General features: G+C 34.8%; 1 protein-coding gene across 1 annotated transcript; it reads left to right on the top strand.

Annotated features, from left to right (window-relative positions):
• The first annotated feature begins 381 nt into the window (after window positions 1-381).
• Window positions 382-26,411, top strand: TM4SF20 (transmembrane 4 L six family member 20). The gene is made up of 4 exons (XM_003766134.4): window positions 382-689; window positions 16,635-16,700; window positions 22,996-23,147; window positions 25,826-26,411. The coding sequence occupies exons 1-4, from the start codon at window positions 507-509 to the stop codon at window positions 26,121-26,123; spliced, it is 699 nt and encodes a 232-aa protein (XP_003766182.1). The 5' UTR covers window positions 382-506; the 3' UTR covers window positions 26,124-26,411.
• Window positions 26,412-26,476: the final 65 nt, after the last annotated feature.

Below are 26,476 nucleotides of genomic sequence, written 5' to 3' on the forward strand. Positions count from 1 at the left end.
GCTCTCCAGATTCTGTTCATTTCCATATACATCAATTCATGTGATCAATCCAGACTTTCCTAAAATCATTCTGCTTGACATTTTAAAATAGCATAATAATACTCCAATACAATCATATACCATAGTTTATTTAGCATTTCCCTATTGATGGGTATCCCTTGATTTCCAATTCTTTGTCACCACAAAAAGACCTGCTATAAATATTTTCGTACAAATAGGTCCTTTCCCCTTTTTGGGGGAAGTCTGGGATATAGACCTAGTATTGGTATTGTCAAAGCGTTTGTAACGTTTTATAGCACTTTGGGAACAGTTCCTAATTGCTTTCCAGAATGATTGGATAAGTTACAGAAATCCATTGGACTTTGACCTATTTTACGTAATTCATATTTCATCAATGCTAACCTTTAACTAGGAATCACTGGATAAAAAGTAGGGACAGACAGGTGTTCACTAAATAGAGCCACGTTGACACTAGACTGAGCTTCTGATTGAACTCAGGTGGAAAAATGACTTGCACTGAAGGCTTTACATCCTGCAATGGATTTAGCTTGATGGTTCTAGCGTTGTTAGCAGTGGTTCTCAACACAATACCTCTAATCAGCTACAAACTTCAGAGTGATGAGCTGTCTAAAAACCCCATATCTTGCTTTGAGTGGTGGTATCCAGGAATCATAGGAGCGGGTGTACTGGTGAGTACTATCTACAAAATGGAGCTAATAATTCCTGGGAGACCTGTCTCACCTTGCTGGCAAAGTTTATGAGCTACCTAACATTTATAAAATATATTACATGTCACACAGCATGCTGAGCTCTAAGGATATAAAGTAAGGTAAAGACAGTCCCTGTCCTAAAGGAGCTCATAGTTGGGTGGTTGAATAATTTAATTTGTGTAAAGTACTCCATAAATGTCAGTTTGATGATGATATTTGATTTTATAAACAAGAATCAAGCGTCACACTCTGAATCTTGGCCCTACTAAAATCCTAAAGTACCTTTGGATAAAAGCAAGGAAATAGAATTTATTAGTGGTCAGTAAGGAAGAATATTGATTGAAAAAATAACTATTTAAGATCATGACATCATAAATCTGGAATCTTGTCCAAATTCCTGTTGGAAAAAGTAATGTCATGTATATCTGAATGGTTAACAAGTATTTAAAAATTATTTTTTTCAATGAAGAAAAATTGATTTTCTTTCTCACTTTCTCCATTGGGAAAATAAAAAAAATCCTTTGTAACAAATATTGATAGTAGAGCTAAATGAATTATTTTATTGGTTATAGCCAAAGATAAATGTGTTGTTCTGTACCCTGTGTTGTATCAGGAGATAGGGAGGTACTGGAATGCTTCATCATTGGTTCTCTCACAGGGCTTATTAATGTTTGTTGACTTGGTTTGATGTTGACTCTGGAATCATGGTTGATCTCAATTAGTATTTTTTTCAATTAATATTTTTAAAAATAGAATTGTGAAAACTTGCATCCATCTTCACTTTATAATCACAGGTCACATTTGGCATCATAGCAGGTTATGTGTCAGTAGATGCCATGATACTGGAGTAGAGAATGATGTTGTCCTTCCTTGACCCTCACTGGATTTACTTTTTACTTGGAGAATTGCAGCCGAAGAGGTCTGAGCCAGAAGCTGCTTTTTGCTAATAGATGCTGAATTCTGCCCTGCTACCTGAGTATGAGAGGGCCAGGAGACCTCTCAGGATTTTACACATCATACTCCAAATCATTTACACATCAACTCCAAATCTTTTCAGCAATCAGTCACCAAATGGCCAGAAGCAGCCCCCAAACTCCAACATGACCAGAAACAGCCAAAAATTATTGTCCGTTTTCCATATAATCCATGAAACACTAGCAATTTTAGTTGACAAGGACATGTAAGTCTACAAAGACATTTGGAAAAATATGAATTCTACTTAATTTTGATTGTATGGACCAAGATAGAGTACTGGATACAGAGTCAGAGGATCTGGATTCAAATCTTGATTCTGCTATTTATTACTTTAGGCAAGTAATTTTTTCTCTGAACTGCATTTTTCTAATTTCCATGTAACACATTTTCTAGGGTATAAGAATGGCTTAGATTCACATAGATTGCTAGAATTTGCATCCATCTCTTGAGGCAAGGAAGTATTGGATAGTTTTAGGACTGGGCAATCATAAAGTGCACCATGGCTCTTCCCCATGCCTTAGATTCTGTTTTATTAGCACCCATTTCTTAGCATATGCCATAATTCTGATGAGTCTTACCCCTGATAAACTCCTGTGGTCAACCCTTGTGTCCAATGGTTAGAAAGAATCTCTCTTTTAGTCTTTCTCTATCTCTGTTTCTCTCTGTGTGTTTCTGTCTTTGTCTGTCTGACTGTCCATCTTTCTGTTGGTTTGTGTGCTAGCAATCATGAATGATTCATATATTTTATTTCTAAACTCCCAAGAAAAGGATCAATACCAACTTTGGCTTTTGTATCCCTCATAAAGAGCATGAGGTAATTATTTAATAAGTGCTTGTTGATTCATTAGTTCAAAAGTCAAGCTGCAATTTTTTTAGTTCCTTCTTAGATACCTTGCCTGAAATTAGAGTACATGATCTTAAGTGGCAGTGATGTCTCAGTCTGGACAAACCTTTAGACTTTTTTCCATTAACATGACTGATGTCATAGAATAAAGATATGCTCAATCTTTCTTTCTTTTTTTTTTCCAAAATAGCTTTTATAGATAGAACTTGATAATATGTTTTGTCATTATTTTCCTCAAATTTTAGATTGTTTTTATTTTGTTAATTATTGCTGATAACATATAATTTTTTTAAAAAGTCACTTAAAATTTTTGAATTTCAAATTCCTCTCCCTTCCATCCTTCCCTACCTTGAGAAGATAAGCAATTTGATATTGATTATATATGTGAAGTTATTTAAAACTTATTTCCATATTTGCCACATTGTAAAAGAAACAAAGAATTTTTAAAGAAGTGAAAAAAAACATGCTTTAATCTACACTCAGAATTCAGCAGTTCTCTTTCTGGAGGTAGAAAGGATTTTCACCATGAGTCCTTTATAATTGCTTGATCAGAGAAGCTTAAGTCTTTCACAATTGTTCTTCCCTACACTATTGCTATTACTGTATACAATGTTTTCCTTGTTCTATTCACTTCACTCTCCATGAGTTCATATAAATCAGGTTTTTCTGAAAGCATCTGTCTTGTCATTTCTTATATCACAACAGTGTTCCATCATAATCATATACCACAACTTGTTCAATCATGCTACAATTTTTGGGCATTCTCTCAATTTCTAGTTCTTTGTGATCACAAAGAGCTGCTATAAATAATTATGTACAAATAAGTCATTTTCCCTTTTCTTTGATCTCTTTGGGATACAGACCTTGTAGTGGTAGTACTGGATCAAAGTTTTATAGTACTTTAGGAGCAGGAATTTGATGATTTGTTTAAGAATCCTAATATACAAATAATTTCTCAAAGAAAAGTCTAAAGTATCGGGTTATGTTTCAATCATTAATTATTACCTTTTACCCATTACAGCTTGTTTTTACTCTTATCTTATCCTCAGATTTTGATTAACTTGCTTCATGCTTTAGAGTCAGGTTCGCTAGGTTTATGAATAGCTATTAAGTCAGTTTAGTGTCTCGCTTCCCTTCAGAAGACTTTCCTCAGATACCAGTGCTTTTAGTTCCAGTTACAATCCAGGTGGCCTGTCTATCCATGCTGCCACCCGTCTTGAACTCTGAGCTAAAGGGCTAATTTGCCTTCAGATCTGCAAGGAAACTCCTCTGCCATATGGACAAAGCAGAAGGAAATAGTTACTTAATGGTGTGGTGCCAGTGAGCAGAAAGCCCTTAGGTCTATTCCTAAACACAGAAGGGTTTCTCTCCATCTCAGTGATATAGAGAAAATCTTCTTTCTTCAGGCTAGAAGCTGATGGCTGAATACACTCTATTAAACTAATGGGCATGTAAAGCTCAAGTTTACTTATTAAAAGGATCCCCATAGAAATGTTTTAGCCCACAGGCACACAGCACTAGTTATAAACTGCTTCTGAAATAAACACGGTCACAAGCTCTTTTCAAAATATTGAAGATGGATGCAAGAGCTTCATTAATCTATTTAAAAATATATTGAGATTTACCATGATTCCAGGGCAGCTTTGACATTTTAAAAGAGAAAATTTAACAAAATTAAGGTCCTTTAATCCCAGGGTATAATACTTGCTTTAATCACTTCCCAGGGTTATTATTGGCAGGTATATAGTGCAACAAGTAGAATTCAGGTTTTCGACTCAGGAAAATTATCTTCCTGAGTTCAAATATGATACCAGAAATTCACTAGCTGTGTGATCCTAGGCAAATCACTTAATCCTATTTGCCACAGTTCTTAATCTACAAAATGAGCAAGACGAAGATATGACAAAGCACTTTAGTATCTTTGTCAAGAAAACCGCAAATGGAGTCAAGAACTGGACATGACTGAAATTACTGAACAACATCAATAACATTAGCAATATTATAAATAGGTTCAAATTCCAACCTTATCTCCCAGTACATATAAAATTAGAATTTCTTAATCTCAAAATGAGAAGGTTCCAAAGAAATTACATTATTTAATTGATATCTGGGGCTGCAATATCAAGTAGTCACCCAAGCAGTAATTAATCAACTGTTTCCCAAAGCTATTTATCATTAGGTAGTTTTTCTTTACTTTGTGCTAAAACTACAGCGTCCCCTAATTGTTCTCTCAGATCAAGAAGAAGAAATCTAAATGTATGTGATAACTTTTCAAATACTTGAAGACACTCAGCATACTGCCTTTTCTTCAAGCTACACATTTTCAGTTTTTCAAATAGTCCTCATGAGGTATAGTCTTTGGGCTCTTACTATCCTGCTCAGCCTTTTCTGAATGCATTCCAGTTTGTTAATGTCCTTCCTAAAATATGGCACCTAGAACAGAATATAATAATATTGAATAATAATGAAGCAATCAGACAAAGTTAGGATTCAGATCTACAAATTCTCCTTTTACCAAAGTCAATGTTATATTTAGATCCAGGGAGGATGGGGCTTTAGTCAAAACCCTATAGATGCCCAGGGATCATGGCCTCAGAAAATAGGACTAGCACCGAGCTGGTTGAATACCCCACACATAGGATATATTCTATATGTGCACCAGCCCCAGTCATTTTAGGATATAGGTATATTCTGGTACCATGTAGTATTCAATCCAGTCTCTGACCATTTGGACTTTTGGCTTAGACTTTGCCTCCAGGTACCTACACTAATGACAGTCTTCATCATCACAAAACCCCTTGAAAGAATAAACTCCAGCCAACTGGAGTTTTGTGACTCATAAATTCCCATTTCCTCATTATCCAAGCCCTAAGATTCAGTTGCCACCATCATACTTTTCATCTATATCTAGCTCAACTCTAGCATTATCGGTCAAAAGTATTCATGAAATACTTGCTAAGCATCAAGCACTGGATTCCCCACTCCCATTCTTAGACCTCCTTTTTTATTTTGCCCTCTGAAAGTCCTCTTGTATTATTATAATAGACTTTTATTCATCCTTAAACTCTTCTTTTCATGTTTTTTCCATCTTCTTAAATTGCTTCAGTAGATATTACATCCCTAGTCATCCTTTGCAGGGCTGGTAAGTAACTGGTATATTTTTCATTACTTCCAGAATCTCTCTTTGCTACCATCACTCAAAAATTCTTCTGTTTTGAGTTTATTTTCATGCAATTAGATCATCCCTTTTAGTGATGCTCATTGATATTATGTAATAGTCTCCAAATTAACTCTCCTTTCTAAAGGAACTCAGTACCTGGTTCAGTCTTTCTAACTCAACTTTTGCCCTCACATTTGGGGACTTCAATATATATACATTAATGTCTCCTCAAATGCTCTGGTCCCCCATTTCATTGATTTTAACTCTTATGACCTACATTTTCATTCTACTTAAGCCACCCAGAGGGATGGTATGACCTTAGATCTCACTCTCCCTAGAACCCCCCTTAACATCCTTTCCTGTCTCCTCTCCTATCTCTCTTCTTGCCTCACTTTTCCAAAATCTACAGTATTTCTCTACAGCAATTTCCAAGATCTACAACTCTTTGCTGGTCTTACTTTAATAGCCAGGAATAACAGATAATTAAGAATTTAACTATAATTAATTCTCCACTCTTGACCTCCTTCCCTTAAAAGCATTTACATCCTGCCATCTGCTTGAGAAAATCATATGACCATAGCATTTGGGGCCACTAAAATTTTTTGCCATCTAATCTCAACTTCCACACAGCATTCCTTTTATTTTTCCTTAAGTGATTCTCCATCCTACTCTACTTAGTAATTATTCTATACATTGTTTTTCCTAGAACCTCCTCATCTCTTACTAACTGTCACTCCTCATCTCTTACTAACTGGTTTAGCCTTCTGCTTTACTGTGAAAATGGAGGTCATTTCTTCTTTCTTACTCATATACATATAGTTTTTAATTTTCTCTCAAATTTAGGCTACTTACCTGTTTATTAATTCTTGATTAGTAGTTCTAGATTCTGTGCTTCTTTTTGAAACAATTTCACATTTTAAAGCCTTAAATATATTACCTCTCTCCATTCCTGTGGCCACCACTCTTGTTAAGGTCTTCATTACCTTTCTCCTGAGCTATTGTGATAGCCTCCTACTTGGTCTCCTTGCTTTATCTCCAATTCCACCTCCACATAACTATAAAAATATCTTCCTGCAAGTCATATTTCTCACAATGTGAGAAATAACATTGTGAGTCTTTTCCAAAATGGTTCTCCATTGTATCTATTTTAAAACAAAACCTCCTTATTTGGGCATTTAAGGTCTTCAACTGTCTTGTTCCTAATCACCTTTTAATATTTATTGCATATTGCTTCTTCATCTTTTCACATTCTGTTTCTTCTTGGTTTTCTTTGCTAGGTCATTATGCACCTTCTGTTTCTTTAACATGGACCAGCTCCCAGAGAAGTCCTGGTCTCTCTCCTCTTCAAACTCAAACAGGACCTTTAGTTATTTCTGAAACTTGACCTTCCATTTTCCAACTCTGCACTTTTGTACAAGCTATGTCCTGTTCCCTGCTTGCCCCAGTCCTTGATCATTTCTTCTTCCCTTCTATGAAGTATTCATCTTTCCCATTTTTTGACACTTAGTAATTGCCTTATTTATCTTTGTACATATTGTTCATTTTCTGGCTCAATCCATGGGATGTTCGAGCTAGAAAACCATCTGTCCAACTCCCATTTTACAAATTAGGAAACTGAAAACTAGAGAGGTAAAATGAAAAATTATAACTCTTCAGCTAGATTTAAAAACCCTTGAACAAAAGGGCCATCTTATTGGTATCTTCAGTACCTTATTATAAGAATATAGAGACCAAATATAAAATATAAGATAAATAAAATTATAAAAATAAGATAATATAAAATATGAAATTGTTTCAAAAAGGAGCACAGAACCTAAAAGAACTACTAACCAAGAATTAATAAAAAGATAAATGGTCCCCTAAATTTGAGGGACAATTAAAAATTACATGTAACTTCTCCAAAAGCATGATTATTCTGTGTTAGACACAAGGAGAGAAGGATATAAACATTTATAAGTACCCATTGTCTGCCAATCATTGCACCAAACACTTTCCAAATATTATCTTATTTGAGCCTCATAACAACCTTGTGAGGTAAATAATAATATGATAATAATGCGTCAGAAACAGAGGCAGAAGTTAAATGACTTACCCAGGCTTACATAGCTAATAGGTATCTAGGGCTGGATTTGAACTCCATTTTTTTCTCTCCCTGAGTTCAGAGCTGTCCTGGCATTAGTTGTGTAACTTTGGGAAACACACTTAACACTATTTGCCTCAGTTCCTTCTTCTGTAAAATGAGACAGAAAAGGAAATAGCAAACCACTTGAGTATCTTTGCCAAGAAAACCCAAATGGGTTTACAAAAAGTCATATACAACTGTAAATGACTCAGTAACAAAAACTTGCCAACTCTGGCCCAACACTCTCCTTGCAGCACCACATAGTTTTGTTTTCTATTACAGCTTGTATAGACAGAAAAAGATAAAATAAATTTAAGGGTGACTTGAAGGAAGAAATGCAAAAAAATAAATATTGCCAGTCAAATTAATTATTAATTATAAATTTATTACCAGATGGTGGAATGGAATTTAGAATTATAAATACAAAAGGAGTTTCCATTCTAAATTTAAACTAATGCCTATATCAGTGCACAGCTTGATATGTGAATGAATATTCCCTGCAGAGGTGTCAGTGGAGCTACACATAATAATGGCACTTACAATCCTTTTTTCCAAAAATAACCTGTCATTTTTTCCACACTAGCTAAATTAAAATCAGAAAGCTTCTTGGAATTTGAAGAGCATAAAGGTTAATGACTATAGAATAATGAGGAAAACAATCCTGTTTTTCTAGTTCTGCATTCCAGTGTGAAATGAGTTTCTTGCTAATAAATATTAATCAACAGTGTCAAAGTCATGCCATGTTATGCATTTTGTAGATAAAGCACAAAGCATTAGATTGGAGCTTATGACAAGCAAATAACTATTGTGAGTACAAGGGCAATATACAAGCATAATGAGCCCTAAATTCTATTATCCTGCTCCTATGGACAGGATAATAGCACTTCTATTTCAGGAAGACATGCCCCAAAAGAGCAAACTGAAGAAAGCTTCTCAAGTGATGAAAATAAGGTTCATTCTCTCAAAGTCCTCAAAAAGGTCATCTTCATCATAAATCGATTTTGATCTAATTCTCTAAGTTGAAGTGGCTCTAGGTTCTAGAATTTGTTGAGACCATAAAATTTGGATTATTAGCTGTTCCCCGAAACTTAACATTCCAACTTCCACTGCCATGAATTTATACAACGTGTGCTACAAGCCTCCTCATTTGTGCTTCTCAGAATCTGCATCTTCCTTCAAGGCTTAGGCTACTTGCTACCTTCTCCATTGAAGCCCTCATCTTCCTCCTTATTAGAACTCCCTCCATCCTCAAATTCCATTGGAATTACTTTTCTGTGCCCTTGTACCTATTGGAAGAATGTAAGCACCTTGAGTTGATGGCAAGTCCTTCTCTTTTGTGTCATTTCGCTCTTTGTAACATGGTGCCTTTTATATGGCAAGTATTCAGAAAATGCTTTTTGAAATGATTTAACAATTCCTTAAGAACCAGGATGAGATCTTCTGAAAACGGACATGTTATTTTTCAGGATATATCAGTTTAAAAAAAACAAGTAGAGCATTGTCTTAGTATCTCTAACAAAGTTCACAATTTAATGGAGGAAAGAACATGAAAATTGTGTCTCCACATGGACAGGATAAACTGGGAATAGTCTCAGGGGAGACATTTAGATTAAAGAGGACTCAGAAAGGCTTCTTGGAAGTCAAGGAAACTGGGAGGTAGAGGAAAGGAGGAACTAAAATCTAGACATGGAGGCACTCATAAAAAGGCTTGGGACTAGGAGATGGAGGGCCATGTGTGGTCATAAATCCTCCATACTTTATTCTGAGGTGAGAAAAATATAGTCATTACCATGTAGATGCATTTAGAAAATGCCTACTATGGCAAGGCACTGCAAATACAAAGTAAAAAACAAAATCTAGCACTTAATCATTTGGAATCTAACGTTCAGTCCTTTTATTCATGTCTGACTCTTTGGGGCCCAATTTGGGATCTTCTTGAACCCCTACAGATTGAACCCCGACAGATACAAGAAGAATGACATCATTTGCCCAGAGCTAAGTGTCTGAGGCAGGATTTTAACTCAGAAAGTTGCCCATAGAATTTAATAATGCTATATATTTTATTGCCTCCCTTGTAAGACTGTAAGCTTTTTCAGTTCCTAAACTTTCTTTCTTTCTTTTTTTGCTGAAGCAATTGGGATTAAGTGACTTGCCCAGGGTCACACAGCTAAGACGTCTGAGGCTGGATTTGGGGTAGGCACTGCATCATTTAGCTGCCCCAATTCCTGGAATTTTCTATGGGCACATTGATTCATTCATCAAATCTTTCTCAACTTCGAAAACTGACACATTAGAAGTAATGACTGCTGATAAAACACATGCATCATATTTCTTACATAGAACCATGTATATTATTGCAGGATTTAGAGAAGCAATTCAGAAAAATCAGATCATTTTCCAGGTTATAAAATTATTAATAGAAACTCATTAAATAGTATTTTATGTAATACATTACATAATTATAGTTTATATAATACATTAGCTTACAGTTTTATTTAGCACTGAAACAATTAACAGACATGATCCTATGTTCTTTTAAAAGCTAAACTTAAGTTAGTCATATACTTATCTTTGACCTTAGTTCAGCTTCCAAATGGGAAATCAGTAGCTATATATGTTTCCATTTCCCATAATCTCCTGTATTAAAAATTATCTCAAGATTCTATCTTTTAAAAAGATGTAAAAAAGGCTTACTTTACATAAGTGAATTTTAATTATATTTAATAACAGTTTTAACTAATAGAAATGGTTAGTTCAGGATGAATTATCTGAATAAAAAATTATTTTCAGAAGAGCAATTTTAAAATAATCAAAACGGCAAGTTCTTAAAATATTGTGATTCTTTTAAAATAATTACCAAGCTACGCTATGTTTTCCCCCTTAATTTTAAAGGTAACATTTTAGAGGCCCCACTTTTCTCTACCTCCAAATTCTAATCTTTGTCAAGGCCTATTCTTTAAATACATAATAATATATATTCTCTGTTAAAACTTCTGTAAACCTAAGAGTTTCTTTTTCTCTTTTCTTTTTACCAAGGGCAATTGGAGTTGAGTTGCCCAGGATCACACAGCTAAGTGTTAAGTGTTAAGTGTCTCAGGTGTTCCTGATTCTGGTGCTCGGCTCTATCTACTTTGCCACCTAGCTGCTCCAAACCTAAACATTTCTAGAGACACTTTTTTTTTTCTTTCAAAAAGATCAGTGAAAATCAGGATTTTGATGAATGATCTGTCACTCAGCTATTTGAAGTTTTATAAAACAATAAGCCTTGCTTATAAAAATTGTTACCTCTATGATTAAAAATTGAGTAGATTATGGAAATCATAACATGTTTATGTTCTAAAATTACCTAATGAAAAATACTTCTATGTACCAAAAACAGAGAAATTTCAGAAAGTTACAGAGCTGTACATCCTCTCAACTGGCTCATCCCCAACTTCCTGAAATCAAACTGGTCTTAAAAAACAAAAACTTCTCTCTGATTTTGCAATATACCCCAAGCTATTATCTTATATCTTCCCTCCTGAATGTAGCCAAAATTTTACGGGGGGAAAGGGGGAACATTTCTTGTCCTCCATTTTCTTCCCTCTACTCACTTCTTAATCTCTTAAAAACTGACTTCTGACCACCATTTGACTGAAATCTTTCTTTTTATGGTTATCCAGCTAAGTGGTCCAGTGAATAGTATTGGGCCTGCCATCAGGAAGATGCATCATACTGAAGGTTCAAATCTGAGCTCAGACACATTAACTATGTGACTCTGAACAAGTCACTTAACCCAGTTTGCTTCAGTTCCCTCATCTGTAAAATGAGTGGGAAAGGCAAATTACTCCAATATCTTTGCCAAGAAAACCCCAAATGGAGTCCCAAAAATCAGATATGGCTGAAAATGATTGACAAGACGTTCACCCTATTTTACTGATTGGGAAACTCAGACCCAGAAAAGTAAAATTCCTAGTCCAATATCACAAAGGTAGTATAAGGGGCAGCTAGGTAGTGCAGTGAATAGAGTACCAGTTCTGAATTCAGGAGGACCTGAGTTCACATCTGGTCTCAGACACTTAAAATTTCCTAGTTGTGTGATCCTGAGCAAGTCACTTAACCCCAATTGCCTCAGAAAAAACCACCCAAAAGACAAACAAAAAAACCCCCACCACCAACAAAGATAGTATGTAGTAGAGCTGGAATTAAAACTCAGGTCTTCTAACTCTGAATCTACCAGTCTTTCCACTTCTCTCTTCCCATTCTTCTTGACCTACCTGAAGCATCTGTCATGGTTTTCCATCCCATCCCTTTTAGAATTTCTCTTTCCAGGGTTTTTGTAAAACTGTTTTATATTGGTTCTCTTTTTATTTGTCCCCTCAGTCTCCTTTGCTGGATCATCTGTATCTTGCTCCATGATTGTGGATGCTCCCCAATGCTCTATCTTGAACTCTCCTTTTTTCCCTTCAATAGTCAACACATATTTATTAAGTGCACAGTACTAGGTTAAGCACTGAAGTTACAAATAAGAAAAAGAAAATATCTGTCCCCAAGGAGAAGTTCCTCAAAGAAGAAGCTGCGTGGGGGAGGAAGATGTGAAGACTAAAGGGGAAGATGATGTTCCTATAGTCAAAACCAAGCAGAGCAGCTGATGGAAAATGAAAGCTCTGATTTTTCTTGAAGGAAGGATTTAGGAGGATGTTTATTGCTTTGTTCTCCAACCTCTACTCAGACAGACAGGTGGCTGAGAGTGCTGAGAAGTCCATAGACTCCATGATCTCACTGACCACCATTGACTTCTTTATCATCTTTATGCAGATTTCTGTTTTATATCATAAACTTTAGTTCTTCATTACCACTTAACCTGAAGAACATCTGCAAATGGATATCCCATTGGATTTTCAAATCCAATATTTCAAATTCAAGCAGAACTTAAGAGTCACAGAAATTTTATTTGGAAGGACCTCAACCAGGAAGGACCTGGAAACAGACCTCAACAATAGTCTGACCCAAAGAACCCCACTTAAACATACCGTAGGCCTATGATAACATACACAACAAGTGGTCGTCCAGCTACCTACTAATTATCTTCCTCTCACTCCCCCAAGGCCAGAACCATTATGTACAATTCAAAAATTTTCTCTTTTTATAATTAAAACTCTATAAGGTACTGCAGTCACTTTGATAATCTTCTAACTGAACTACTGTTTCCAATCTCTTCTTTTTAAAACTTAAAAAAAAATATTTAATTTTTTGGAATAAAGCAAGCATTTCCTTAACCTAGAATAATAAAAAAAAAGACGATCACACATGAAACTGTAAATCCATTATGCCCAAATTGGTATTCCTTTTAAATATATAATATAAAAATATATGTAAATATATAATAAAGCTATCATGTAAATTTCTATTTTCCCCCTCTCCATTTCATCCTCACTCTAGACATGGCTACCATTAGAAACAAAGGTAAACCTAAACTACGTAAAATCATTCTGTACATACTTTTATTTATCTAAACTATCTTTCATAGAAGTTTCAAAATGATTTTCTTCTAATCTGACCACTGACATTCCTTTGTTCAAAAAGGTTCAGTGGTTTTGTATTGCTCCTTGGATAAAATAACAAAACCTTTTTTTAGGTGTTTAAAGCCTTTTACAATCTGTCTCCAATATACCTAATCAGGCTTATTACTTCTCATCATATACTTTGTTTTTGTTAAATTGTCTTCCTGAGCCTCAAACTTTTTCAAAGGGGGAGATGGAGTGCTTGCATAATGGCAAGGTCTGGGATGAATTCCCTCCTTCTTCTTTACTTTCCTTTGAGGATCAACTGCAATCCTACCTCCCATGCAGAGTCTCCCCAGGTCTCCTAATTTTTAGCACTTTCTATCTCCTTGAAGGATTGGTTCACATATTGTATTCTGACAGTAGAGGATCCTTGAATGCAAAGGCTGTTCTTTGTCATTTTGACTTTCTATCAATAGTTCCTTCTATATAGCAATCACTTAATAAATGCTTACTGGACTGGATTGAATGGCATAAGAATTGTATTAATAAACTGAGACCAAATTTCTAAAAAACATATTCCAGTATTCAGGGTAATTTGGACAAAATGAACAAAGGAAAGTATTAGAATTAAAAGGGATCAGGAAAGGCTTCCTACTGAAGGGGGGATTTTAGCTCAGACTTGAAAGAAGCCAGGAGGCAGAGGAAAAGGGAGAACCTTCCAAGCATGGATGTCAATCAGTGAAAATGCCCAAAGTCAGGGATGGAACGTCTTGTTCCAGAACAGTAAGAAGGCTGATGTCACTCCAGTGCAGAGGATTGTAGGGGAGAGGTGTGAGTGGTTTATAAAAACTACTATTTTGCTATGTTTCAAAGGAACACATGGAAACTAAACCTATGACTATATTCACATGATATATTTAGCTTCTCTGGAAAGAGTGATATTTTAGATGTTTAGAAACTCCAGTAAATAGTCTAGAGAAAACCAAATGGTGCTGGGCCATGTCAAACAAATAAAAATCAAATGTTACTTGACTTGTGATGCAAGGGATGCGAATTTGTGCTTGTCACTTGTTCATTCACTATTTTCCACTGGTGGATTAAAAATCATAATCGGGCAGTACATGGAGTAAATTTAAGATAGGTGAGAATAAAATAAGTGATAGCACAGGGCAAGGATAAGCAAGATGGATATTCTATGTCAGTTCCTCTGAGAATAAGGAAGTAGTTTGAGAGCTTTGGTTTTGATGTCTTAGATTAGGATATCTGTCAGTATTGGCCCAGCCTAGAAAATTATTGACTGATATTATACTTACTGCATCTAGACTTACACTAAAATACAATTTCAGATATTAACTCACTTAATCCTTACTTGTAGCTGTTATTTCTCACAGATACTTTTATATCTTAAATCACATTAACCAAACACATATATGTTCCTGAATTTCACATTATTTACTTGTAGCTTTAAAGTATACAATATTTCAGAGTCCACAAAATTCTCTTTCTATACAACACTTTAAAGAATAAGTATAAGAATATTGTTTATTCTAGGACTGGGGTAGATGAAATGGTAAGAAATTCTTAATTGACTATTGAGAAGACACTACTTTTTCTCTTATATGGTTTTGGTCTTTGTGGTTAGAACGTCAGTTTTCTCAGAAAGAGCTCAAGGAATAAATGGAATTAGATTTCTGCTCATGTTTCACATTCAAAGCCAGCACTAATTCTTAAATAATTTCCCTAATATATGTCTGACCATATACTCCCCCTTTGTTTTCCATTGCCAAAATGATAAAATATAAATTATTTAGCCTAGGATTTAAGGACCACTTGCAATTAATTCATCTTTCCAGACATTTCTATTCCTTCCCTTGATGGTTCTGCATTTCACTTATTAATCTTTACACTTTCTTTTTTTTTTCCCTTGGAACAAAGAAATTGTGATTTCTCTTCTAATTACAATCCAGCTTCCTTATTAACCCCAAATTTAGGATACCTGAAATCCATGGAAACCTATTGCCAAGTACTAAAAATTCAGTAATTCATTTCCTCTTCTTCCCATGAAATGTTTCCTAGCTCATTCTTTGGGAAGGATGATGAATTTTAAGTAGGAAAGAATTATTGCCAAAGTAACAAATTCGATGAGAACTTTCAAAGGCTAATTGTATATCTGAAAGCAGAGAAAAGCTACATCTGTTCCATTTCATCATCCAATCTCATCATGAAAAGGCAACCTTTTTAATATTGGAAAGCCATATTCTGCATAATCCTTGACAACGGAATCTTTTTACAGTTATTAGACCAAAGTGAGCAGTAAGGTTGGGATTACATCAATTTTTGGACTGTATGCTATTTAAGAGTAATAGTCATGTTAATTATTGATCAATTTTAATTATCTCAAGTGATTGAAAATGGTATATCATATCTATCTACCATTTAATAAGATTTCTAAAATAAAAAGAAGAAAATGTATATTTCTACTTACATATGAATAAATGATTAATCTCTGATTTCCTGATGTGTTTTCTACAGTGCCAACTAGATTTTAAGTAAAAAAATACATAAGCTATGAAACAGGCATTGTAATTTTTAGTTGCTTCCTCATTGAAGTATAAAACAGTTGAGAGAACACTGGATTTGAAACTAGATTCAAATCTGAGCTCTGTTACCACATGTTTAACCTTGAGTAGATCATTAACATTTCTGGGCATAATTCTCCTGAGTTTGATCCAGCAGATTTTTTTTAAGGTCTTTCAAGCTCAAAGTCTATAATGAACTATCTAAATATTAAAGCTACATCATCTTACCCTATAAGCTGAAATTGATAGTCTCTATTTCATCAATAGGAATATGCGCAAGACTGAAAACTTTTCCAAAAAACATTTAGGAAGTCAGTTTCAATGTTAAGTTTCAAGTATTCCTGTGTTTTTGTATTCTCATTCCTTAATTATATTTTTTTCCAAGTTACTTTATTTATGTTAATAATCATTCTCACAAATAAAACCCAACTTCATTGATATCACCTACTTTTTATCTTCTTAATGGATTGGGGATGGATAAGAGGGAGAGAAAAAAATTTCAAATTCAAAAATTTTCAAAAATTAATGTTAAATCCTATGTCTTTGTAAGCTATCAGTGTAGTTCACAGGCCACCTAGTGGCCAGAAAGGCATAACTGGGGTTCACAAGTTTAAGGAAATGGTCATTACTTCCTTCTCATTTTGGGTTTCCTATTTCCCCACAACTCATGATTTAAAAAAAAAAAAAAAATCAAGGTCATTACCGTTCACTTGCTGAGAAATAATAACACTGATCTTTCCTGTTGATGTAATTTCCAGGTCATTCCAGCAACTATAATGTCCTTGGCTGCAAGAAAAAGGGCATGCTGCAACAACAGATTAGGAGTAAGTAGGGGATGATCTGGGAGTAGAATTGATTCCAATAGAGAGTTTTCTCAAATAGAGAATTTCATAAGTGAAAATATACTAGGTGCATATTAGTGATACTTTAATTACTGAAAAAAAATCAGAGGTAGGGTCAGAATACTACAGAAATATACAAATGTATATTTGTACATATACAAATGTATATGTAATGTATACATTTTTGTAGTATACAAAATACCACAGTATTCAATGTAATACTACATTTAATTTACAATCAAATGTAAATTAAATTACATTTAATTACTGTAAATAACAGTAATTAAAGTTTTCCTTCTTTCCTCGTAAACAGTTAAGTGCTCCTCCATATTTAGTTTTGATAATCCTAAAGTTTTAAAAGTAAAAGGGGTTTAACGTATTTGAGTGTGTAGATTATTAAAGTAAAGTCATTTTTTGTTTGATTTTATTCTATTTAAGTTTTTGCATTCATGTTTTGGGCTGTATATTAAAATATGTATGAAAGATGTCAGTTTAAAAATTCAACATTCCCCTGACAGATAAAAAGGACAGACCAAAGAATAATGAAAGTCTAACTATAGATGTGACAGAAAATTGTCAGTTTCGAATACAGTCATAAAAATAAACAGAATAGGTTGAATTGTATTACAACTCTCTTTAATCTAGTTAAGATCAGGGATCTAAGGGTCTCCCTGCACAGTAATACCAGAGTGAGAAAAACTAACCAATCCTCTCCAACCATGAAGAAAGACATAGGATAGCATCTGAATGTAAATATCCCAGAGAAATCAGAATTGAGGTTTTAAGTAAATGATAATTAACTTAAATAGAAGGAATTAATTTTAATTAGTAATTTTTAAAAAGTTTGTTCTGGTTATTCCATATTTTACTTATTATAATTCATGTTTTTTTTAGAAATTAGAATATAGAGTGATTTATGTTGTCTACTTATGTTCAGTTATGTCTATCTACTGGTGACCTCATTGGGGATTTTCAAGGCAGAAATACTGAAGTGGTTTTGCCATTTCCTTCTCTAGATCACTTTACACATGAGGAACTCAGGCAAAAACGGTGACGTTTCTTGCATGTCTTGCAAATATCTGAGGCCATTTGAACTCAGGAAGATGAGTCTTCTTGACGCTAGGTGCTGCACTCTATCCCCTGGGCTACCTAGCTGCTATGTCTACACAGAAACTTTATATAATTCTAATACTATTGAGCCAAGGTTAGTAAACAGTTAGCTTTTTTTTTTTTTAAACTTAGTAACAGTCCTGAGGGCTGAGATTAATTAAAAGTCCACTTAAGAATGACCTCAGCCATCACAGACCAAGTGACACCCAAAATTAATTAAGCTAATAATCTAAAATAAAATCAACCACAAGAAGTCTTTTAGCAGACACAACTGTATTTCAATTAAATAGGTTAAATAATCCAAATACTAGCTGTGAATTTATAGAACCTCAATTTGGGTATATGGGTTTTAGGACCTTTCCCTAAAAATGTAAGGCAAATGAATACAAAAGTACTGAGTAATTTACTATGTACAAAGCACTGTGTGCTCCTTGAGGATAAAAAAAAATCCCTGCTCTCCAGGTGCTCATATTCTAAGAGGGAGGGGACAACAAACATATAGAAGTTTTCAGCTGCTATCATATGAAAAGATCCTATGGTCCTTAGAGTACAGTGTCAAAGTTGATGGTAACATATTTTTAATGTCATTTCTTCTGATAATCATGCATTTGACAGTACTTAGGAAAGAAACAGTGTCACAGTTGATGGTAAACTATCTTTAATGTCATTTCTACTGATAATCATCCATTTGACAATACTTTGTGGGTACAGTATCCAAGTTGATGCTAATATATCTTTAATGTCATTTCTACTGATAACCATCCATTTCTGAGGCTGGCTATTTGAGAGTGCTTTGCAAGATTTTGGTGGGAGTAATATTTCCACCCCCACCCCCCCAGGCTTTCACGAGTTGTTCATTATCAGTAAAAACAGTTGCCAAGTCATCTTCACAGAAGTTGTTTCTTGAGATAACAGCTGTAGGGACTGGATGGAGAACAGCATTCAGGGGCTTCTGCCACTGCCCAGGCTACTGAGTTTGGCTGCCTAAATGTGGCAGTTGGTCAGTAGTGATTATTCCCTGTAGTCCATCCATGTCATCTCCTTCCCCTGCATATTTTTAAATTAAAATTTATTATTATTATTAAATTATTTTAAAAGCTCATTTGAAATGCTTCTTAAAATAATGGATAATTTATACAAAGCTGTGATCTCAATATTATTACTCCTTCAGTGTAGATGGATACTTTCAATCACCTTTATAATTTTTATCTACTTTTTCTCTATATCATCCATTGGGGATTTAACTGGAGAACTTCCTCAGGGCCTTAAAATCTCAGGAAAACCAATGTAGTACTTAGGCTTTTTTCTATTTTTCCATTCTCCCTCCATGTCTGTCCCATCTCCTTTTCACTCATGTAAGTCCTTGAGCACATTTTTACCATCATTTCTGGAACACAGTGATATTAGCTATAGTTTACTTATATTCACTGTGTTATCTAAAACACTTGGAAATATGGTGAAATATGATATATCTTTTTCAAAGGGTATAATTTATCAATAAATACGCATTAGGGATGGGATAGGTCAGGGTGATTTTATAAAACTGTAATCTGTTGGGATGAGTAAGACTAACAGGATTTTGATAGTTGGTAAATATTTTATGCTTCTCTAAAATATTCAGGATAGAATATGGAAACCTAAAAATTATTTCAAGACATTAAGAATTTATGTGATAGGCAAATAAAATTAATTTTTGGGGAATGTGCAAAGTAAATTCAAATTTATAGGACTGTTTTTAGTATAGAACGAAGATCTTTAGAAAGTTTTCTGTGTTGGGTCCTGAAGGCTTATCGCTATTTCAAGTGGATGTGAAAAGACAATTTAATTCAATAAGTATTTGAGTGCTTTTTAGGGATACAGACATTGGAGAGAAAAAGTGACATCTGCTTCTCATAATATTGGAAGCAGGTGGTAGCTACACAAAAGAAGTCTCTCTTTGAAGACTTTCCTCTGTCTTTTCAGCATTCCATAGCTCTGAATCTTAGCCTTCACACTTTCCTCACTTATTGATCCTATGTTCCATTCTTGTGGAACCTTGTCCCTCAGTTAGATGCCAGCTGACAGAAGCTCAAGTGGCTTTTCCAGGGACATTTGAATAGGATGCTTCATTTATTTTCTGTTCACGGGGAAACAAAGCAATAAACCTGTCTTCACTAGCATAGGGAGCTTCTCCTACAAAAATCAGTCACTCTGCAACTTGAGTTGCCTGGGACACTGAGAAGCTAAATTACTTGACCAGAATTAAACCACCAATGTCCAAGTAAAAAAGTAAACCCAGGTTTTCCTGACTCTGAGCACAGTTTACTATTTATTACATCCCAATTAGTAATGTATATGCTAATCTCTAGTACTATATGTAAATCAAAAGGAATTTTTTTTTTATGGAATAGAAAACATTGCCTACCTTCATAGGCTAGTGGGAAGTATTTTTGGTACAAAGGAAAGTATCTGGTTCCCCTAAGAAGCAGGTCTTGCTTACCCACACAGAAAATCCAAAATGGCATACGTATAGAAGCAAATACCGTATAGAAACAAATTCTCATGTTACTGTATTGTCCTACAAAAGAAAAATCAAAAGTCTCCCCCCCTCCCCCTCCACTGTCCATCCCTCCAGTCAGATTTCAGATGTCCCCAGTCAGTACTGGAGGCAAAAGTTACAAGACTGGACTGCCAAATCTTCACTTGGGGGGTCTAACATACTACTTCATGATTCCGAGAAATAAATGGCAAAAATGTGATGAAAGAATTCTATGAACAATGCAATTTTCATTTACAAATGTTTCTCCATCTCCTTTATGAGGGGGAGAGAGGTGATTTTAAGGACCTCTACCAACATAGCCTAGTACCTGCTCTGAAACTTGGTCTTAGGGAGGTTCCTGGAGCCCTGAGAAGATAAATGAGTGGCCCAATATTCAAGCTGGCTTTCCAGCTACTAGACCAGGCTGCTTTATTTTTCCTTTAATAGCAGTAATAATTTGAGTACACAGGGTGTTGATGAGCCACTTTATGGATTTAAGAAATATTACACTTCTAGTCTGACAGTGAAATTCTCAACACATGAAGTCTGTTTGCTGATTGGAATCAGTCCGGACTATTAGTAGTTTGAATGCAAATCATTTGCTTTTAAAGATATAACATTGATATTAAAAAATTTTTTTTACACCTAGCAAGGTACCTAAACACATGTATAAATATAATTTTTAAATGAGGGAAAATTACTATAAAGCTATATATATATATATATATATATATATATATATATATATAAGCAAACTTACTTAGGCTTAGTATTGAAAAAAGTGGAAAGGGGAAAGAAAAGAGGAATATTCCATTGTGTGATAATTTTTTGGAACACTGTTTGCTTTTCCTAGTTTTCTAAATTCTTTTGCATGTGAAAGAAACATGCAGTGAGGAATGCATAGTACATGTTCAGGGAAAATCAGAAGAATATAAGTAATGGGAAGTTAAAAAGGTGGGTTGGAAACAGATCAAGAAGTACTGAAGCCTCCACAGCCACTGGAGACTTAGAAAAAAAAAAAAGTTCTTGACACTAAAGTCCTCAGCACTGTCAGATGGTTTAAAACCAGAAACAGATGGGATTTTATTGGTGTAAATGACTTTAAAGATGCATTCCCACCTGCTGTGCTGTTGCACCTCCAAAGTTATTTCCATCTGATTTTTGGCTGAAATTCCCTGTTACTTCATTAAAATGTGAGCTCCTGGAAAGCAGGTAATACCCATTTTCCCATTTGTATCTCAAATGCCATGCACATATTGTCCAATATATGCTTTTTCACTCATTCATTAAGCTAAGCAGTAGAGGATATTTATTCCATAGGAAATGGGAAGTCATATAAGACTTTTGGGTTGTGCACTAAAGGGCCGTACATAGACTCATGGGTCTCAAGGACCCATTGCAACAATTTAGCTGAGGAACGAGGACTTGAATTCAGTCCAGTCAGTGTTATCAGCATCCCACCTCTACAGCCCAACTGATCACTATTTAGATTGTTTATCCACAGCTTTGGAGGACAACCTTTCTTTTGTAGTTACAGGGGCCTTTATTATATAATGTCATACATTTAGCCAATCCCAAGAGCACATCACTTGGGTTCTGTTCTATAATTTTGTTTAATTTCTTCCCATATAGTATATACTTCTTTTTTAAAAAATAATACTTTTATTATTTTTAAAAATTGAAACTTTTTATTTGCAAAACATGTTAGGACAATTTTTCAACGACTCTTGCAAAACCTTGCATTTCAGTTCCCCCCTCTTCTTCCCACACCCTCCCCTAGATGAAAAGTAATCCAATATATATTAAACATGGTAAAAATAATATATATATATATATTTCTTACAAGGTGAATATTACTATCCAAAGAATTTTATTGTTTCTATAAATTGGCATTTAGGGTCACACACATAAAGAACTCATTTTACTGTATAACAGCTCATAGAATTCTTATATGGATGGTAAAATATGATTTTTTTTTGTTACTAATTTTGGTCTACATGAGACTATTAATCTATTTAGATTGTTACTAAGTAGATCCATATGGCAATAATAATAATAATTATAATAAAGATCTGTACTCAGCTCTTTTATCCTCATAACAATTTTTTGAGGTATTATCCCCACTTTACAAAAGAGGAAACTGAATTTGACCCTTGCCCTGAGTCACATACAACAGAACACATTTAAACTCAGGCCTCCCTTAGGCCAACTCTCTTGCCCAGGGTGCCATCTAATTGCTGAGTAGGCTCCGCCCTGCACTAAATCCATCCTTTGACTATCAGCAACTATTGAAAGCCAAGCTCTCAGACCCTAAGTTTTCACAGCTTCCTTCATGAGAAAGCAGGTTTTTTCTTTAGCACAACAATCTCTCCTTCATATGTACAAAAATCAACCATGGCAAGTTAAAAAAGGTTTTATTTTAGAGCTGGAAAGGCCCCAGCAGTTGTAGGCAGGTGGCCTAGGTCTACCTAGAAGTAGACACTAGATGGACGATGGGTGATAGCCCTATGGAGTGTTTAAGGCATTGGCTGTTCCTTGCTTGCTTTATTCAAAAGCATGGTCTAGAGGCATTGAAGATGTAGAAAAGGCTGATATTTGCAGGTGGAAATCCTATTTAAGATGACTAAGCTGCGGACTTTCTCCCCCCAGATGATTCTGTCATCATTTTTGAGCCTGGTAACTATTGGTGGCGCTGTGTACTGTATTTTGGTGTCTGCACTGGCTCTTTCTGAAGGACCCCTCATTTGCAACTACAACGGCAACAGCACATTCAATTGTGAATTTTCTATGAAAAACTTAAGGTGAGTAACCAAAATTGAATCCAACTTTTAATCGTTCCCTTATTAGCAATAATTTCTCTTATGTTAAAGCAAAATGCATTTAAAAATTTTTTTCAATCTTAAAAATTATCTTTTGAACCCCGTTGTTCTTTTTTTAATTAAAGTTTTTTATTTACAAAGCATACGCATGGGTAATTTTTTCACCATTGACCCTTGTAAAACCTTGTTCCAAAATTTTCCCTCCTTCCTTACCCTCCCCTAGATGGCAGGTAGTCCAATACATGTTAAATCCAATCTATGTATACATGTTTATACAATTATCTAGGCAAAATGTTTTTAGAAAAGTGTAGCATTAAGTCAGGGCCTGCTTTTCTTAATCCAAGGAATGCTTCGGAGATGAGGATTTGATGCAACAAATGCCACACAAAACTGATACAGAAAGAGACTGTTGTGTTCAGAACAACTTTTCTGAAATAAAATGAATCATGATGATTGCTCCCAGCTATAGCTGTATCTCAATATACATCCACATATCAGAATCTGATATCAGTGGTGTCAGGAATTCTCAAACAAGAAATCTCCCTTCAGAGTAGTTTGGAACTATGCTCAAAAAGTTATCAAACTGTGCATACCCTTTGATCCAGCAGTGTTACTACTGGGATTATATCCCAAAGAGATTATAAAGAAGGGAAAGGGACCTGTTATGTGCACGAATGTTTGTGGCAGCCCTTTTTGTAGTGGCTAGAAACTGGAAACTGAATGGATGTCCATCAGTTGGAGAATGGCTGAATAAATTGTGGTATATGAAAATTATGGAATATTACTGTTCTGTAAGAAATGACCAACAGGATGATTTCAGAAAGGCCTGGAGAGACTTACACGAACTGATGCTGAGTGAAATGAGCAGGACCAGGAGATCATTATATACTTCAACAACAATACTAGATGATGACCAGTTCTGATGGATCAGGCCATCCTCAGCAACGAGATCAACCAAATCATTTCTAATGGAGCAGTAATGAACTGAGCTAGCTATGCCCAGAAAAATAACTCTGGGAGATGACTAAAAACCATTACATTAAATTCCCAATCCCTATATTTATGCACACCTGCATTTTTGATTTCCTTCACAAGCTAATTGTACAATAATTCAGAGTCTGATTCTTTTTGTACAGCAAAATAACGTTTTGGTCATGTATACTTATTGTGTATCTAAGTTATATTTTAATATATTTAACATCTACTGGTCATCCTGCCATCTAGGGGAGGGGGGGGGTAAGAGGTGAAAAATTGGAACAAGAGGTTTGGCAATTGTTAATGCTGTAAAGTTACCCATGTATAAATCCTGTAAACAAAAGGCTATTAAATTAAAAAAAAAAAAAAAGAAATCTCCCTTCAACACAGATATGCAAATACTCGTTAGTTAAATCTCAAGAGTATTCTGGATCACTGCAAGGTCAAAAGACTTACCCAGTGCCACACAAGTCAAAACGTGACTTGGGAGTAGAATCCAGAGCACCTTGGCTTTGAGGCTGATCATTTATTGGGCAATATCCATGGATGTTAAAAATGCACAAATTTTTATTTCAGTCTGGCACATAAACTTGTGCCTGAACTCACATATAATCCTGGTTACTAAGAGCAAATAATATTGATCTTTACCTACAGGCCTACCTTGGAGATATTATGGGTTCATTTCCAGACTTGTAATAAAGCAAACCATGTGAATTTTTTGGTTTCTCAATGCATGCGAAAATTATGTTCGCACTATAGTCCATTAAGCATGCAAGAGTGTAATGTCTAAAAAATACTTTATTGCTAAAAAATGCTAGTCATCATCTGGGCCTTCGGTGAATTTGTAATCTTTTTACTTCTTGCTTCAGTGTTGAAGGCTGCCAATTAATGTGTTGGTTACTGAGGCAATTTCTTAAATTAAAACACATTCTTTTCACAAACAATAGAAGCTATTGTAGGGTTATTAATTTGCTTAATTTCAATATTGTTGTGTCTCAGAGAATAGGGAGGACCAAGGAGGAGAGAGAGAGGGGGGAATGGCTGGTTAGTAGGGTCAGCAGTAGTTAGTCAGCAAACACACATTAAAAATGAAACAATACTCCTCTAACAACTTTTCCAGGTTTTGGTCACAGACACTGAATATAAAGGCAAATTATTTTACCTGAGCAATATTAAGTAGAGTCTATAGTAATGCATATTTCTAGTCTTACCTACGCAGCCTATCAATAATTATCATGTACACATTGCTAATTGGTGGGCTAGTGGTGAAAAGGCCCCATTTCATAAGTGGAATATGCTGGGGTTGAAAATCAGCTATAGGAATGCAGAATAGCAGACTTAAAATAAACCTGGACCTTTTCATCTAACAATAAGAATGTTTTCAAGCTAAAAGCTTCCGATTTTTCACTATTTTGAGTGTAGACATGTTTAAAAAGGAAACCATTTTAGATCAAACCTATTTTAAAATGGCTTTTAAATGAAAAAGGCAGAGATCTTTGAATCCCGTCCAAGATCAGAAATGGTAGTGATGAACTAATCTTGAGTTACACAGATGTGGCCAAGGAATACAATCATCAATTTGTCAGGTTCTGTATGTAATACATTAAAGTCCATTTTGCCATATTGTTATTTTCTGCATGTATTGCTTCCTCTATTTCTAATGTCCTTTTATTTTCTTTCCCCAGTGACATTCATGATCAACTGCAACAACCAATCACTCTGAGATGGTTTTTCAGTCCTACTTGTGAGCCTGAAATTCCCAACAATTCTGTACCTGATAATAGTACTAATCTTTTCCAGAGAACAAACACTCTCACTGTTAGCTCTGAAGAAAACAGATATAAGATTATTCACCTTACAGTATTTGTTGGTTTATTTTTGGTTGGGATTCTTGAGATCTTATTCAGTATCAGTCAGATAGTGATTGGGTTGTTCGGCTGCCTCTGTGGAGTTTCTAAGCGGAGAAGTGGAAAAACGTGGTAATAATATGGGAAGCAAAGACAGTCTCTCTCAAGAGATTTCCATTTTAAGGTGGAAATATAATTCTTTAGATATTTTTAGCTATCAGTGTTGGGATATTAGTCAACGACATGAAAATAATCTAAATGCCGATTTTAAAGTCACATTTTGTTTCATTTTCAAAATTTTCAAAAAATGGTTTCACTAATATATTGACTGTTTAAAGACAAGAAATACATGTTTACTATATTTTTACTGCATACACTAAAAATTCTCAGTATGATCACTCCAAGAATTTTTTTAAAACGTTCTGCCTGGATTATAAAAAACTGATAACTGATTTTACCTACATTACTGTTATAATAAAAAAAGCAGTA

The sequence above is a fragment of the Sarcophilus harrisii genome, chromosome 3, assembly GCF_902635505.1.
Source record: "Sarcophilus harrisii chromosome 3, mSarHar1.11, whole genome shotgun sequence".
Taxonomy (NCBI): domain Eukaryota; kingdom Metazoa; phylum Chordata; class Mammalia; order Dasyuromorphia; family Dasyuridae; genus Sarcophilus; species Sarcophilus harrisii.